The sequence below is a fragment of the Mastigoproctus giganteus genome, chromosome 6 (assembly GCF_048544385.1).
Source record: "Mastigoproctus giganteus isolate SK-2022 chromosome 6, ASM4854438v1, whole genome shotgun sequence".
Taxonomy (NCBI): Eukaryota; Metazoa; Arthropoda; class Arachnida; order Uropygi; family Thelyphonidae; genus Mastigoproctus; species Mastigoproctus giganteus.
The window spans coordinates 105,829,187-105,844,493 of NC_143580.1; the positions used below are offsets into that span (position 1 = coordinate 105,829,187).

Genomic DNA, 15,307 nt, shown 5'->3' on the forward strand with positions numbered 1-15,307 from the left:
CTCGGGACGAGACTCGACTGCGCTGCTGCTACTGTCAAAGAAACTCCAGGTGTGTTCGATTGTGTCCGCCAATCCATGCTGCGTCGGTGTCACGCATGCATCGTGTCTCATAGTGGAACCTTCGAGCATCTGTTGTAACATCATTAAATGCATCCATCTCGTACTCCATTGTTAATATTATGTCAAATAAATGTTTGCCACTAATTACTGTCTTGTGTCATTTCTGCTTCTTGTGCCTCTGCTACTACTTTTCCGTGACGTTTATGGGTTCCTATGCGATTCACATTCCGTAAGATGTTACCTACCTCCCCTAAACGTTTGTACCAATATTTTCGAGACACCCTGTATAGAAGACTGCTGTGGAATTGTACATAATGATTAAATCCAATTCACAATAACTAGGCTGCTAGTTATTGTTAGCATTAGCATTAGTAGAAGCATATGCTGCAAGAAAGCAAGCTCAATTTAGATGCTTCGAGGGCTTCCACCCTGCCCTTCAAGCTCTCACAGAGGCCCATAACAATGCTGAGTTGTCGCCTGATTTCCTCACACTCTTTACATCATGCACACACACACAAAGACATTCCCCTTGGCAATATCATGTTCCATACCTGATTGCTCCACAAACATCAAGCAAGCAGTGCAATTTAAAATGCTGTGATTCAGAGGGCAACTCCACAAACATCAAGCAAGCAGTGCAATTTAAAATGCTGTGATTCAGAGGGCAACTACCCCCCCCATCAAGCAAGCAGTGCAATTTAAAACATCAAGCAAGCAGTGCAATTTAAAATGCTGTGATTCAGAGGGCAACTCCACAAACATCAAATAGCATTATCCACAAACAGCATTATCAAAGATGACCACAGGTGTAATACTCCTATGAGAAATAAAACAGGATTGAGTTTAGAAGAATTGAAGGAGGAAAAGAAGGACTAAGTTTTCTTTGCCACAATGGAGAATTACTTGGAGATTGGCATTTAAGGAATTTGTGGTGGATATTCAAGAAGCTGAAAACATTTGCGTAAGGAGTTTTTCACCCTCGTGGGTAGTACAGTTGGAAGGATCACCATCCTCCCTGCACCAGAAGGAAAAGACCTGAATTTTAGTCCCGTCGATGAGGGAAGGAATTTTTATGGGCCTTTTTCACAGTGTCTGAATCAGTCTGTCTGTCTGTCTCAGACAGGGGTAACATAATTTTTTTTCCGAAAACTCGGGTATTTCATCTAGCAAACAGAAAATTGACTTCAGAACACACAATTTACAGACAATATACACAGCAATATGGCCTCTGATGTTCCTAAAACGCTGATGCTACTACTCTGAAAGTCCTACTACAACGACAACAGCAAGGAGTTTACTCACTCTTCGAGATGGAATGCAACATGCTATAACCAGCAAAACCACGAATAGGATTTCGAGTCAGTAGGTCATTAATATATAAGCAAAAATGAGTGGGAGAAAGAACTTAATCTTGGGGAACACCAGCATTAGTTCAGAAGTTAAGAGAAAAAAAAATTAATTTTGAACAGCAAAAAAAAAAAAAAAAACAGTCAACATTAAAAAAAAAAAAACAGTCCACAAGATAGAATTTGCTTAAAAGGAGACACAATCAGAAGTTAGAAATGTCAAGATCAACTGATTGATTTTCACCATATTTTTCCATCTAATCATATAAAGGTGAGTAACATTGCACAATATACCACTATATGATTGACACAGATGGAATTCATATTGTTATTTGTTGTTCAGATGGAAGGTTCTGAGGTAGTATAAAAGCTGGTAGTTCAAGGATTACTCCATTACTTTGTAAATAAAAAAAGTAAATGCAATGGACTAAGAGAGGGATTTTTCACTCTTTAGGAAATAGTTTAATATAAGCAATTTTACGCCGAGATGACACAAAACAGGAGCAAGCTGAGGAGTACAGGGTTTGGGAATAAGTGGAGATGTGCAATCAGGACCTGGAATTTTCTTGGCATTAGCATAGGCATATGATGCAAGAAAGCAAGATTATACAGCATCAGCCAAAAAAAAAAAAAAAAAACACCTCCTTCCCATTTCACCCATCCATTCCCACCAAATGTTTGTCTAATTCTGCCTTGAATTTATTTAAGACATCAATTTCTACAACGATAGATGGAAGTTTGTTCCAGGAATCAACCACCCACTGGCTAAAGGCAAATTTCTGCACATCCATTCTACAACTGTCTTCCCTCAATTTGAATTTATGTCCCCTCAGGTGATTAATTTGGGCAAGAGGAAAAATTCCATCAGCATTGAGCTTGCTCAAACCATTCAAGGCCTTATACACCTCTATCAGATTACTTCACAGGTGTCTAGTCTCCAGACACTGTAATTTGCAAAACTTAAGCCTTTCTTCATAAGAGCAACCCTCTATTCCATTCACTAATATTGTTGCCCTTCTCTGTACTCGTTCTAGTGGCTTTAAATCCTTCCTAAAATGAGACCTCCAGACCTGTATACAGTACTCAAGGTATGGCCTGACCATTCCCTTAAACAAGGAGATAATCACCTCCTTATCCCTGCTAGAAAAATTCCAGTATATCATTGACAAGACACCATGAGCTACTCAGAAAACTTCATATTTCACTACACAATTACCCTCAGGTCCTTTTCATTCTCTACTACTACTACCCTGAGCGTAGTACCACACAGTTAATATGTTACTCTGGGGTTACTGCTACTCATATGCGGTACTTTACATTTGTCAATGTTAAACTTAAGTTGCCACCTCTCAGCCCATCTGCTCAACTTTTCTAGATCCTGTTGCAGTAGCGTACTGTCTTTAACAACCCTGCTGCTTCATATTGTCTGCAAACTTAGATATTATGCCTGATATACCTTCATCAATATCATTAATAAATACAGAAAACAACAATGGTCCCAACACTGAACCCTGGGGGAACTCCACTAATAACATTAGTCCATGAAGAGCAGTGTCAGGTAATAATCAATGAGCAGCATTGATTACCACTCTCCGTCTTCTCCTACTCGACCATCCCTTTATCCATAGCAACAATCTGCCCTTAATGCCATACTGCTCCAATTTGTACAGTACTCTTCCATGTGCAACAAGATCACTCAGAATCATTCTGTCAGAAGTCCAAGGAAGGCACTAAGTAATAAATTACTCGGTGTCATTCAGGTTTGTATTTAAAAGTTAAATGGAATTCAACTTTTCAGTGTTAAATAAAACAAAGAACATGAAAAAATATATAAACACTCAATAAAAAATTAAATTAAAAGGCATACCTTCAATCGTGTTGAAAGATCAGACTGAGATACACTTTTTGCTGCTTCTGAACCAGGCCGAACCAAGCCTTCTGTAAGGAGGTAGAGGTTCCTGTTATCTTTTCCTTTTACGTCCCTTTCTTTACTTTTCTTTTCCATTTCTTCTTTGCTTAATGCCAAGGTCAATATTAAGTTTCGGCCAGCTAGGACTATTCCACTGGACTAAAGAAATATATCATCATACCATTTCAAATAACTATAATGTAACAAAAAGGATTTGTATACATTCTTCCAAACACAAGTTTACTTATTTAAATTTAAGATTAAACTATTTCATATTTCTCCTGCAGAAGTTTAAGGGATCATCTTAAAAAGATCACTGCCCTTACTAGCAATTCTGGGGTGCCTCCATAGCCAGGTGGGCAGTGCGTAGCACACACTTCTTGATTAGACTGGGTTCGAGACCGTGACCACCAAATACGGAGGATGCAGAAAGGTCAGGGAATGACCACTGCATATCCCCAGAGCGATATGGCCATAGTTGCTAATGCTCCTAAAAACCAAATAACAACAACTAGCAATTCTGGATATTCAAGAAATAATAGTAAACATGGAATTTATTATGTCATGTTTACTATTCCTGTTTACAACTCTGTTATGTTTTTGTAAAAAAAACAAAAGCTGGGTAACAATATACCTGATGATGAGGCTAAATTGATTTAAATCCATCTGATCACAGGTGAGCTATTTTGTGTGTTTGTGTTTGCATGCATCTGTGTGTTTGTTCAAATGCTGCATCTTTTGTCTAAACAGGAGGATATTTACAATTCCATGCAAATCTAGAAGTCAAGAAAGCCCCAAGTCATGGTGCCATTTCTTCACGTGTTCTCAAAATCTGTATTACAGAGCTTGCTCCTGTTTCACTGTATTTTCAAGCTTTCTTATTCTGCCATGCATAAGGTGTTATTTCTTCCCCAAGTTTCAAGGGATAAGAATTTATTCCTTTCCTCTTCTGCTGACAATACATTTCACGTTCCTTTCACACAATTCATTTCACATTGATTTCTGGCGCACTATGGCCATAGTTGCCGATGCGCCCAATAAATTCCGAAACAAACAAACAAACAAACAACATTGATTTCACACATTTCGCACAATACATTTCACTGTCCAATTTGAGAAACGTTGCTTTGCACAAAGTTTTAGCTTTTCAAATATTCCACGACAAATTCCTCCACTGCCAATCTCCAGATAATTCTCCAGTGAGGCAAGAAAACTTAGTCCACTATAATCCTTCTAAATCTTAGTACTACATTATTTCTCACAACAAAAAAAGTATACTGCTCGCATGCTCACCTTCTATAATATTCAGATTTCTAGACAAGATGAGATACTTTTATTGTTGATTACCCTGACTTTTAGTCAGCCTTTGCATGAGAATATCACAAATACTTCTTCCTCTGCATCAAAACACACACACACACAGTGGTATGTACCCTGTATGCACAAAAGATGTTTTATTTTATGTGAAAACATCCTTAGGAAATGTACACTTGAGATTTTATTTTCAACACCTTTCACTATTCGATAGTACACAATAAAAGAAATCAAACCGTTTAAATTTTTAAAATCAAATAGCTAGAACCAAAAGTTATGAACGATGCTCATGCCTGCTACTTACTCTACCGAATCAATGTTAGTGACCAAGTTAGCGTTATCTAGGAAGTGGCGTCATTTGCATCATTTCAGTCTCACATTTTCGTTACCAAACATTTTTACTTCAGTCCGAAAAATTTAGTAGGTGCTGCCGAGATGTTTTCACATAAAAAACAAAAAAAAAAAAAAAAAAAACTGGGTAGACCACTGTTACTTTTATCAAGTATTGTCACTTTTTTATATTATTAATAATGATTGTTTACTAAGCCTTTTTTTGGTATAAGCCTTTACTGAGCCTTTTTTGATGTGACAAGTGGAAATTATTATATTTTTTGCTTCATTTTATTTTTGACATGCAGGCTAGAAAAGGTTTATCATCACTTCCCTAGATCAATGGTGACTGATGTAACTACCAAGTGGAAACATTGTGTTTTTACTACAACTGGGAAAAGGTTCAAGTAGATTGCAGAAACTGATAAAAAAAAGACTGGTATTAGGTATTAGTTAAAGTAACTAAAACAAGATTAGTCATTTTAAAGGTGGGAAGTGTAGTTTTTCCAAAAAGAGAATAAGTCCGACTGCTGCCATCATCCCTACAGTGACCAGTGTCTCCTGAGAGTTGGCTGCAAATGTTAACATAGAAAAATTTTACTAAGAGTTTTAAATATTGCAATAACTCGCATTTTAAACAGTTCTCCCTAATAGTTGATCTCTATGTGCTTTATAAATTTTTTCATAACATCTAAAAGAAATGCTAAGTATTTGAAATCAATTTTTTGTGAGAAAAAAAAAAAAAAAGCATTGTGTTACCAGCAAAACTCCTGGTAACAAAGTGTTTCTTTAGTGAAGTAATAAAATAAAACAATTTCATTTGTTAAAAAAACTTCATAATGCTTTCTACTTGCATTAAGATGGAGCTTCATGTATACGAAACTAAAGAAATTTTGCCATACAGCCTTTCAGGTTTGAAACTGCTCAATTAACAGAAAGCCAGATATTGTTATATTGCTAAGGTAAAGAAGCTGTTAGATACAAATACAGTATGCACAAATACAAAATAATATCCATATTTTGGGATATTATTTTCTGTTTAATACTTGTAATGTATGCAAAAAAGGGTGCTACTTCTCTCTTCCAGCACTGCTACTTGTTTCATAGGTAGAGTAGTGTAGGTAGTGTAGGTAGAGAGAGCTTTAAAAATATGTTTGATTATTGTGAAGTTTTACCTTAGTTGTGTGGAATTAATAAGAGTGACTATAAATTTCTCTCAAGTAATTAATATCAACATGTGCTGGACTTGTACATATACTGCAAACACATTTAAATCAAAACCAATGTATTTTGATCCCTTCAACTCTGAATTAACAAGGTTTTATTATACATATAGGCTAAGTTCATAGTTCCTAAACTTTTATACCTTGCACTCTGCTAAACCACTTCATAAATTTAACATAGCCCCTTCCAAATACGTTCAAATTAACAGATTTTATGTATTTAACTATGAGACGTGTGTGTGTGTGTACACATATGCACTTGTAATATGCAATTTAATAAATTTCATCTCAAAAACTGATTGACCACGTGGCCAAATAATTGGCTGCATGGTTCAAGGTTACAACCATTGCAGAAAAAGAATTTTGAGCTCTAGGAAACAAGTTTTTTTTTGGAGATTTTTGCTAATTTTTGATTTGATTAACATATTAAATTGTGTTCAAAAATACCTTTAATAGTCATAATCATGTTTCATTAGCTTATTTTTGGGTTTAGCTGGAGATTTTGTGGGTTTGAGAGTTTGAGACTTTGTGGATTTGAGATTTTGTGACTTGATATTCATAGAGCTTCTATATTGTTGATTTGGTTCAAATATCATATCAAATAACTAGTAGTATAATTGCACAATAATGGAATTGTTGGGTTTTAATTACTGTAAGTAAGTGGCTCAAAGGTCACTTACTTACCTAAGTTTGTGCAAATTTTCTAATCACATAGATGCATAAATTTTTTTGTTTTAGCTAAGAAATATTATTTCTAGTAAGGCTATAAGTAATTTAAAACTCTGTGAATGTAACTGTATAGCATAATACATATAACGTAAATTTGACAGCATAATACATATAACATAAATTTGATAGCACAATACGTATGCATTTAGGTATTTATCAATTTACTACAGTATTCTAAAATTAAATTCAATTTAAATGGAAATCATGCATCAGAATGCAGCAGAAGAGTAAAGGGCTCAAAGTAGCAGGAGTGCGCTGGTTTGGAGAAGAACTGAAAGGGTAATTCTCCTATGAATCACAGCCTTATTACTTGGGTGTTGTTTGCAGACCTATCTGGAACAGGACATGTTAGAGCCAAGGGGGATGTCTTTGTGTGTGTGTGTGTGTGTGTGTTTTGTGCAAAGAGTATGAGGAAATTAGAACTCATAGTTCTAATGAGCATTTATGAGAGCTTGAAGAACAGGGTGGATGCCCTAAAAGGAATTAAAATGGGATGGGGGGAATTGATGAAGTTAAACATAAGAAAGGCACCTGGAGTAGATGGGATCTAACCAGTTGTATTAAAGGAGGTGGCAAAAGAAGTAAGCAAACCGTTGGCCATAATTATGAGAGCATCATTGAATTCGGGGGAAGTCCCCACAGACCGAAGGTGTACAAATGTATCTCCAATTCACAAAGGGTGACACAAGTAAATACAGACTTGTTAGCTTGACTTCTGTTCCAGGAAAAATAATGGAGTCACTGAATAAAGAAGAATTGCAGGATCACCTAGACAAGACAGCAGTAATAATTCAGAACATCATGGGTTTGTCAAGGGGAAGTATTGTCTGACCAATATGACTGGATACTATGATGTGGTCACAAAGGAACTGGATGTAAGAAATAATTTTGATATCATATACTTGGATTTCAGGAAGGCTTTTGATACTGTTGCACATGGAAGACTACTGTACAAATTGGGCCAGTATGGCATTAAGGGCAAGTTGATACAATGAATAAAAGGATGGTTGAATGGGAGAAGACAGAGAGTGGTAATAAATGGACACTGCTCTACATAGACTGTTATTAGTGGTGTCCCTCAGGGTTCGGTGTTGGGCCCATTGTTGTTTTGTACATTTATCATATGATATTGATGAAGGTATATCAAGCTTAATGTCAAAGTTTGTAGATGATACAAAGGATGGGAGGGTTGTTAATAACAGTATTGGCAGTATGCTGCTGCAACAGGATTTGGAAAAGTTGGGTAGATGGGCTGAGAAGTGGCAACTGAAGTTTTAACTTTGACAAATGCAAAGTACTGCACAGATAGCAGTAACCCCAGAGAAATGTACCAACTATGTGGCGTTACACTCAGGGTAGTGGAGAATGAAAGAGACCTGGGGGTAACTGCGCAGTTTTCTGAGCAGTGCAGACAGGCTGCCAGAGTAGGTCTTGTCAATGATATATAGGAATTTTGCTAGCATGGACAGGGAGGTGATTATCCCCTTGTACAAGGCAATGGTAAGGCCACACCTAGAGTACTGTGTACAGGTCTGGAGGCCTCATTTTAGGAAGGATGTAGAGTTGCTAGAACGAGTACACAGAAGGGCAACAAGATTGGTGAGGGGAACAAAGGGGTAGTCTTACCAACAAAGGCTTAAATTCTGCAAATTGCAGTACCTGGAGAGTAGGCACCTGCAAGGTGATCTGATTGAGGTATATAAGGCCTTGAATGGATTGAGCAGGCTCAATGCTGATGGGATTCTTCCTCTTGCTCAGATTACAAACCTGAGGGGGCATAGGTTCAAACTGAGGAAAGACAGTTGTAGAATAGATTTGCGGAAGTCGGACTTTAGACAGCGGGTAGTTGATTGCTGGAATAAACTTCCATCTGTTGTTGTGGAAGCTGATAGCTTAAATAAATTCAAGGCAGAACTAGATATACATTTAGAATGAATGGATCAGTGAAATGGAAAGGCTTTTTCATTATTATTATTTATTTATTTATTATTATTTTTTTTTTGGTTGATGCTGTATAAGCTTGCTTTCTTGCATCATGTGCATAACGCTAATGCTATAGTGATATGCATACAACCTGTAGGTTTCAGATTCATCACCAGCTCAAAGAACAGTGGCTGCTACCTTCCAACCAAACATTTTTTCAAACTACTAAAAACTATTTTTAATAATCTCACATCTACTTGGGTAATAAATAATAACCTAGCTGTCATCAACACCTTCAAATCTAATATTACCATAACAAACAGAAACATTTGATTTCACCAACCTTTTTACCTCCATACCACATAATTTACTGATATTTGTGCAAAAACAACTTCGTCACGGATACAAAGATAAATTAAACATAAATGAAAATACATGGAACAACTATGTAAACCTCTGTTTACTCAAAAACTATATCTTCGATAGCAAACTTACCTACAAACAAACTATTGGTGTTCCTATTGGTTCCCAAATATCCAGCTTAGTATCCAACCTTTTCTTGTATTATTATGAAGAACTATACACCATAAATAATCCTAATTATAACCTGTTAGCTTTCAGATATGTAGATGACATCCTAGTCTTAAATACTAACTTTGAACCTATAGCCAAAGCTATTTACCCTAGTGAACTTAAATTAAATAAAGAAAACTCCACTAATCACACAGCCAACTTCCTTGACCTCAATAACACTCTTAGCAATACTTCACCTCCATATAATATTGACATATATGATAAAAGAAATAAATTTAACTTTGATGTCATCTACCTTACCAACCGGCATTCCAATATTTCCAACAAAATACATAAAAATATAATTTGTACCCAAACCACCAGATTAGTTTATTGTTATGTTATTTTTATTGTTATTTTCTATTGTTACGTTTTCACTTTTCTCATGTATCAATTGGATTTGTTTTATCATTCATGAAATTACTTATAATCTACTGCCTATGTTGAGCCTTTGCTGACTTCTAATAATTTGTTTTAAGATACGGTTTACATTATATGTAGAATTTGCATATTTTTTATGGGTCCTGGATTTTTCAAGCATGTGTTAACATACTACACCTTTGAAGATCCATCTCTAGATTTTTTACTAAAATTATATAACAATCTTCAGATTTTAGTGACTTTGGTCTTTACCACTAAACTTCTAAACTTTGTATAAATCACTTTATACATCAACTATTCAGCTACATCAACTATTAGGTATACAGACATCCAAAATTTTTGGTTCCTTAGAATTACTTCTTGTTCCTTCTTAAGATTGAACTGTTTCATGTCCATAGACTTGTTACCTGTTCTTTCATAATTGGATTCTTAACTACACTACCACTGGATATAGCAACTGGTTCTTTATCCTTGGACTCATTTACTATTCTTTCCGCAGTGAATTCACACCTGATACTACTTGTGGATTAATCTAGTTTTATATACGCGGAATTATTTCCTGCTCTTCCATATCACTGTTGTTTCCTTGGAATTCTTTCATATACATGGACTTATTTCCTGTTCTTCTATAATTGGATCCTTAACTACACCACCTTTGGATCTAAAGTTACCATGTTACTTATATCCCTGGAATTATATCACTTCATAATTGGATTCTTAACTACACTACCATTGGATATAATGTCAACTGATTCTTTGTCCTTGGATTCATTTACTATTCTTTCCACAGTGAATTCACACCTGATACTACCTGAGGATTCATCTAGTTTTATATACATGGAATTATTTCCTGCTGAACAAGCATGGATGCAGATGGTTGCCATTTTAAAAATATGTGGTACAGGATGGATTTTCAAATGTAATATGAAACAGCATTGGGTTGCATAATAGAGGCCTTTACATGGATGATCTTAACCACACAGAGGAGTGGGACTGGAACAGTGAGGGTTTGCTCGCATGCAAACCCACAGTTTTGAATGCAGGTCAGTTTGTAAGATTTGAAAATCTTACAAAAAATAAAATATATTTTTTAAGACTTTGAAAGTTAGTTTTCCCTTGATTCTTGCCATTAATAGGATAAATGGGTAATATCTGCAGTTTCAGAAATAAGAATTATTCTGGAAGGAGGTATAAAAATTAAAAGGTAGTAGGAACGAAAACAGAGCCATTAGCTTTACTTCCGTTAAGACAGGGAACTGACACTATGGCAAACCCACCAGGGGGTCCGGCGCTACAAAAACAACTTAAGGTTTATGAGGGGTCACACACCGGAAATGTATTCGGAAAAGCACACACTAGTTTCTAAAAATAGACGCGGTGGTCTCCAGTGTCACGATTTGTGGTTTTTTTTGAGTGCAATAGAGACAAGCTGTTATGAGACAGAAAGAGTTGTTTTGAAGTATTCGGCCGACATCAAAGAACACAACGGATGTCAACAGGTTGTAAAGAAAGGGATATAGAGAATCACGTGCTACGGGGCAGGCTAAACTAGGCTTTCCAACAAATGAAAGGAGAAAAATGGAAAAGAAAGAGTGATTGGAAGAAAACACTGTGGGGAGGCGTGGAAAACTCCGGGAGAAAATTGTGGATGGATATGGACACAAGAGGAGGAGAGAGTGAAAAAGGAAGAGAAGGAGAGGGGAGATCTTTTTGAGCGGTGCTAGTGAAAGGGTGAGTCGGGAAGAGTTGCTTGAAAGATGATGAAGAAATAGCCGACGAAAAAAGTCGAAGTGGGGTTATCAGTAATGTAGTGAGTGAGAAATTAGGAGATGAACTGGAAAGGGGTAGTAAAAGGAAGTTCTGCAAACAGTGAGAATGAGAGAAGAAGATTCCCTTAGAACACCCAGTCCACCGAGGAAGGCGATAATATCCTGATATAGTCTTGAAAGGCAAAGGTAGCCGTCCTGACAGGAAAAGTAGCAGATCCTGAAAGCGGAGTAGCAGTTGCGAATGCCGTATGATAATGCCCTGGAAGCTGTAAGATATAGCCCTGGATAGCAGAAGATAGCAGCTCTGGATAAGGATAGGATAGAAGGCCCTTATGAAGACACCTGACCATAGAAATTAAGTAAGTGAAAGTTAATTTGAGAATACTGTAAGTTAACTGCTAGAGAAAGGACTGTAGTGCGCTAATTGGGGAATTTAATGATAAAGATAAGATTAGATGGGTGAACCAAATAGGAGTAAAATCTACTCTAAGGCAATTATGGTTGGTTTAGGCAGTAATTTGGAATAAGGAGGATAGTAATGTAGATGAGAAAGTGAACGGAAGGAATTGTAGTAAAAATAGAAATATTAAATGTGTGGAGGTAAAATTTATGTATATTGCCAACCCTTAAAGGTGTGTTTGAATGTAACATTGTATTTTGGTGATCAAGTTCTGTAACTGACAATGGTTAAAGAAATATATAAGAAAGAGGAATAGGGAAATAAAGAATAAATTGGTAGTTATGATGGTACATAAAAGTAATATGATCAATGATATATTTATCTTTAATGATAAAAAATGTTATTGACACCTATGAGGTATGATTTGATTGTGTTGTAATAGGAGCAGAAATAAGGTGAGCATATAAAGAGTGTAACTATTTAACCTGTGTATGCGTAATGAGAAAGGTGAGATAAAAAAAAGGGTCAAGTCTGTAAAGGAGCCTGTTAGATAGGAAGAGACTGGATATGTTGTAAGTACCTTGGTGTTGAAACAGTGAAATTCTATTCTTAATGAGATTTGTTATAATTTAACTGTAAATAATATACATAATAAACTTGTTTTTATGTATAACATTTGTGTAATTATTTGTTGTACTGGACACAAGCCCATCCAAAGGGAATAATATACATCTAGAAGTTTCCCCCCCAAAACCTGAAGTCTTCTGTGAAGTTGAATAGTCAGATGCGCAAGTGGGGAGGTATTATAAAGGGGAGTTGTTTAAATAGGGGAATAAATTAAAATAATATAAATAATATATATATACACAACACATTTTAAACCCCCCCCACAAGTTAAAGAGCAGCTATACTCTTGTGCAACAACCTTTCCTGAGGTTTGAGTATGAGTTAAAACTGTGCCATTCAAGGGCATGGTGACCAAACTGCAGCAAATCCTTGCGCATGCTCGACAGAAGTGGAGACTCCCGCTTTCGTTCAAGAACGGGCATCTAAACGCAAAACCTGTAATTTCTACCATGCTCTTGAGTAGCACATCAAGCGATCAAGTTTCGAAAAGTCCTGATGACACTCCAGAGTTTTAAAGTGAACTAGCCGCCACTGTTTGCAATTGTACTCCTGTGTCCAACTTAATCTGGCTCATAATCGAGTATTTGTCTTCAAGTTAGCAGCTCCGTGTGTGTGCACTGAAACTGAAATTATGTCAAGAAGAACAAACTGCTGCTGAGCAACCACATGCATTGCTCTAAGTGTGCTATCAGACACAGAAAAAAAAAATAGATACCAAAGTGTGTAGTTAATATTAAGCAGTATAGAAAACATTTTGTGCATATGCCATTAATTAAGCTGTGGAAGAGTTATCCCATTGATTATAAAAACTACCTAAGAATGGACAGAGAAACTATTGATCACATATTAAATTTAACTTGAAATAAAATCACCAAAAACTGTGCATAAGATTGTTCATGTAAAGGCTGCTAATATCTTTCCATAGAAGCATGCTAAAGGCTTGGCAGCATTTTTCTGAGATTTTCAATTTTACTTTTGTTTACAAGCATCTTTGTTAAAAATTAAATGATGTTTTTTCTTTTATTTAAAACACAAAACAAAATATTGAATCTAATTCTAAATAATAATGCCAATATAATATTATCCTTACTGAAGAGTTTATGCTGCTTTTCTCTATACATGCTGCTGCATCTTGCTGCTTCGCAAACTGAACAAAAGCTGTGCCTTTTGGATATTCAGTAAGCTTATCAATACATAATACACAATATGTTATATGTCCAAATTCTGACAGAGCTTCTTTTAAGTCTTCAGAAGACGAATCAAAGGATAAATTTCTTATAAATACTGTCCTACCTTCACATACATCATCTGAATAAACTTTCTGGTGGTTACTACTATAGTTTTCCTTAGGTTTATCTGAAATATAATAAAACTAATTAAAAAAAAATCCATGCAATAACATTTTAGTATCCTCACAATTCTCAATAAAAGTAAACATTTAAATATATAAGATTTGTTCCAAAAGCATTGAGATGAACCACAATTGCCAACTTTCGAAAAGCTAGAGCTTGGGTATCTGTAAGCAGGAAAAAAGCAAGTTATTTTCTTGAGCTTTTGCAAAAAAATATATCTTGGCAAAATACAAGAGGAAAACAGATTTATCAAACAAAGCAAGGGGTTTTCCCAAGTCCACAATGCACAAAAAAATTAAATTTTAACGGCAACATACACATTTTATATTATGCTACAGGTTAGTTAACAGCACTGTTAGTTAACCAGAACAGTGTGCTTTCAAACGTGTTACTCTTCCGATGATTTCATCATCTGTAGATTTCTGACTGCATTATCAGTTAGACACTAAGTGACTATGATTGCTTCAAGAAATGTAATAGAAATCCTCAATGTTACAAACATAGCCCTCTTCTGAAATGTATTTTTGTTCATAACAATGGCCCAGCACCAGTGGACTTAGCTTCAACTGCATTTCCAAAGCTTCATCAGAAACACAGATCTGAACTCTTTTAGGCACTTTAGCAAATGTGCTTTAAGTGTGCCTATTATCTTCACAACGTCCATCCATCGGTCTGTCTGTCTGTCAACCATCCCAAATTTCATCAAAATCAGACTAACAGAAATCCGGCAATTCTTTTTTTTTTCGTACACACCACATAGCCTATTTATATACCATATACAATAAACAAAGCTTATCAATCATGGGTAATGTTATCACTTTTACGAAGCCCCGATCAGATGTATACTAATACATAGAAAAAAACCAATGATTACTGTATTCAGTTCTTTTGTTTACGTTATCAATTTTTTCCCACTGCACATGCCTAAACTCTTATCGTGGTTCGTGTGTGCAGTGGAAGTGATTATATAACATCCTAATTTGTTTTTGAACTCTGATACACTGCATACCCAGTTACTGCTGTTGCTTTCCATAGTTTATCAATGCTTCAGTACTGCATCTATACTTTTTTTTTTTTTTTTTAATGAAAACCCCAAACATGAAAGGTATCAAAACCTATAGTACTTAGTACCGTGCATGGGTTGAAGGAGAAGTATTGGGGGGGGGGGGGGGACTTTGCTCTAGAGACTAAACATGGGTTTCACCACTTCAAGCCTCCAATAAGCAAAGTGGTGGTATTTCACCGGTTGATGAAAGTCATCTACCACCTACCAACTACCAATCTGATTGTTTTACAAGAAGAGCATTAACCCTTTAATAATTCTTGGTTTTAAATTTTTCTTCCTTTGTTTTTTGTATGGATTTCTAGAAA

The 15,307-nt window shown here is 35.8% G+C and overlaps 1 protein-coding gene across 2 annotated transcripts in view; it reads right to left on the minus strand.

Annotated features, from left to right (window-relative positions):
• The window catches only part of LOC150084488 (RNA-binding protein 28), a 141,483-nt gene that overhangs the window by 46,817 nt on the left and 79,359 nt on the right, over nucleotides 1-15,307 (minus strand). For both annotated transcript variants that reach the window (XM_090375241.1, XM_090375240.1), the window contains 2 exons: nucleotides 13,675-13,940; nucleotides 3,274-3,474 (listed from right to left, as the gene is read on the minus strand). In XM_090375241.1, coding sequence (XP_090231367.1) covers nucleotides 3,274-3,474; nucleotides 13,675-13,940 — 467 coding nt within the window. The remainder of the gene's footprint in view (nucleotides 1-3,273; nucleotides 3,475-13,674; nucleotides 13,941-15,307) is intronic.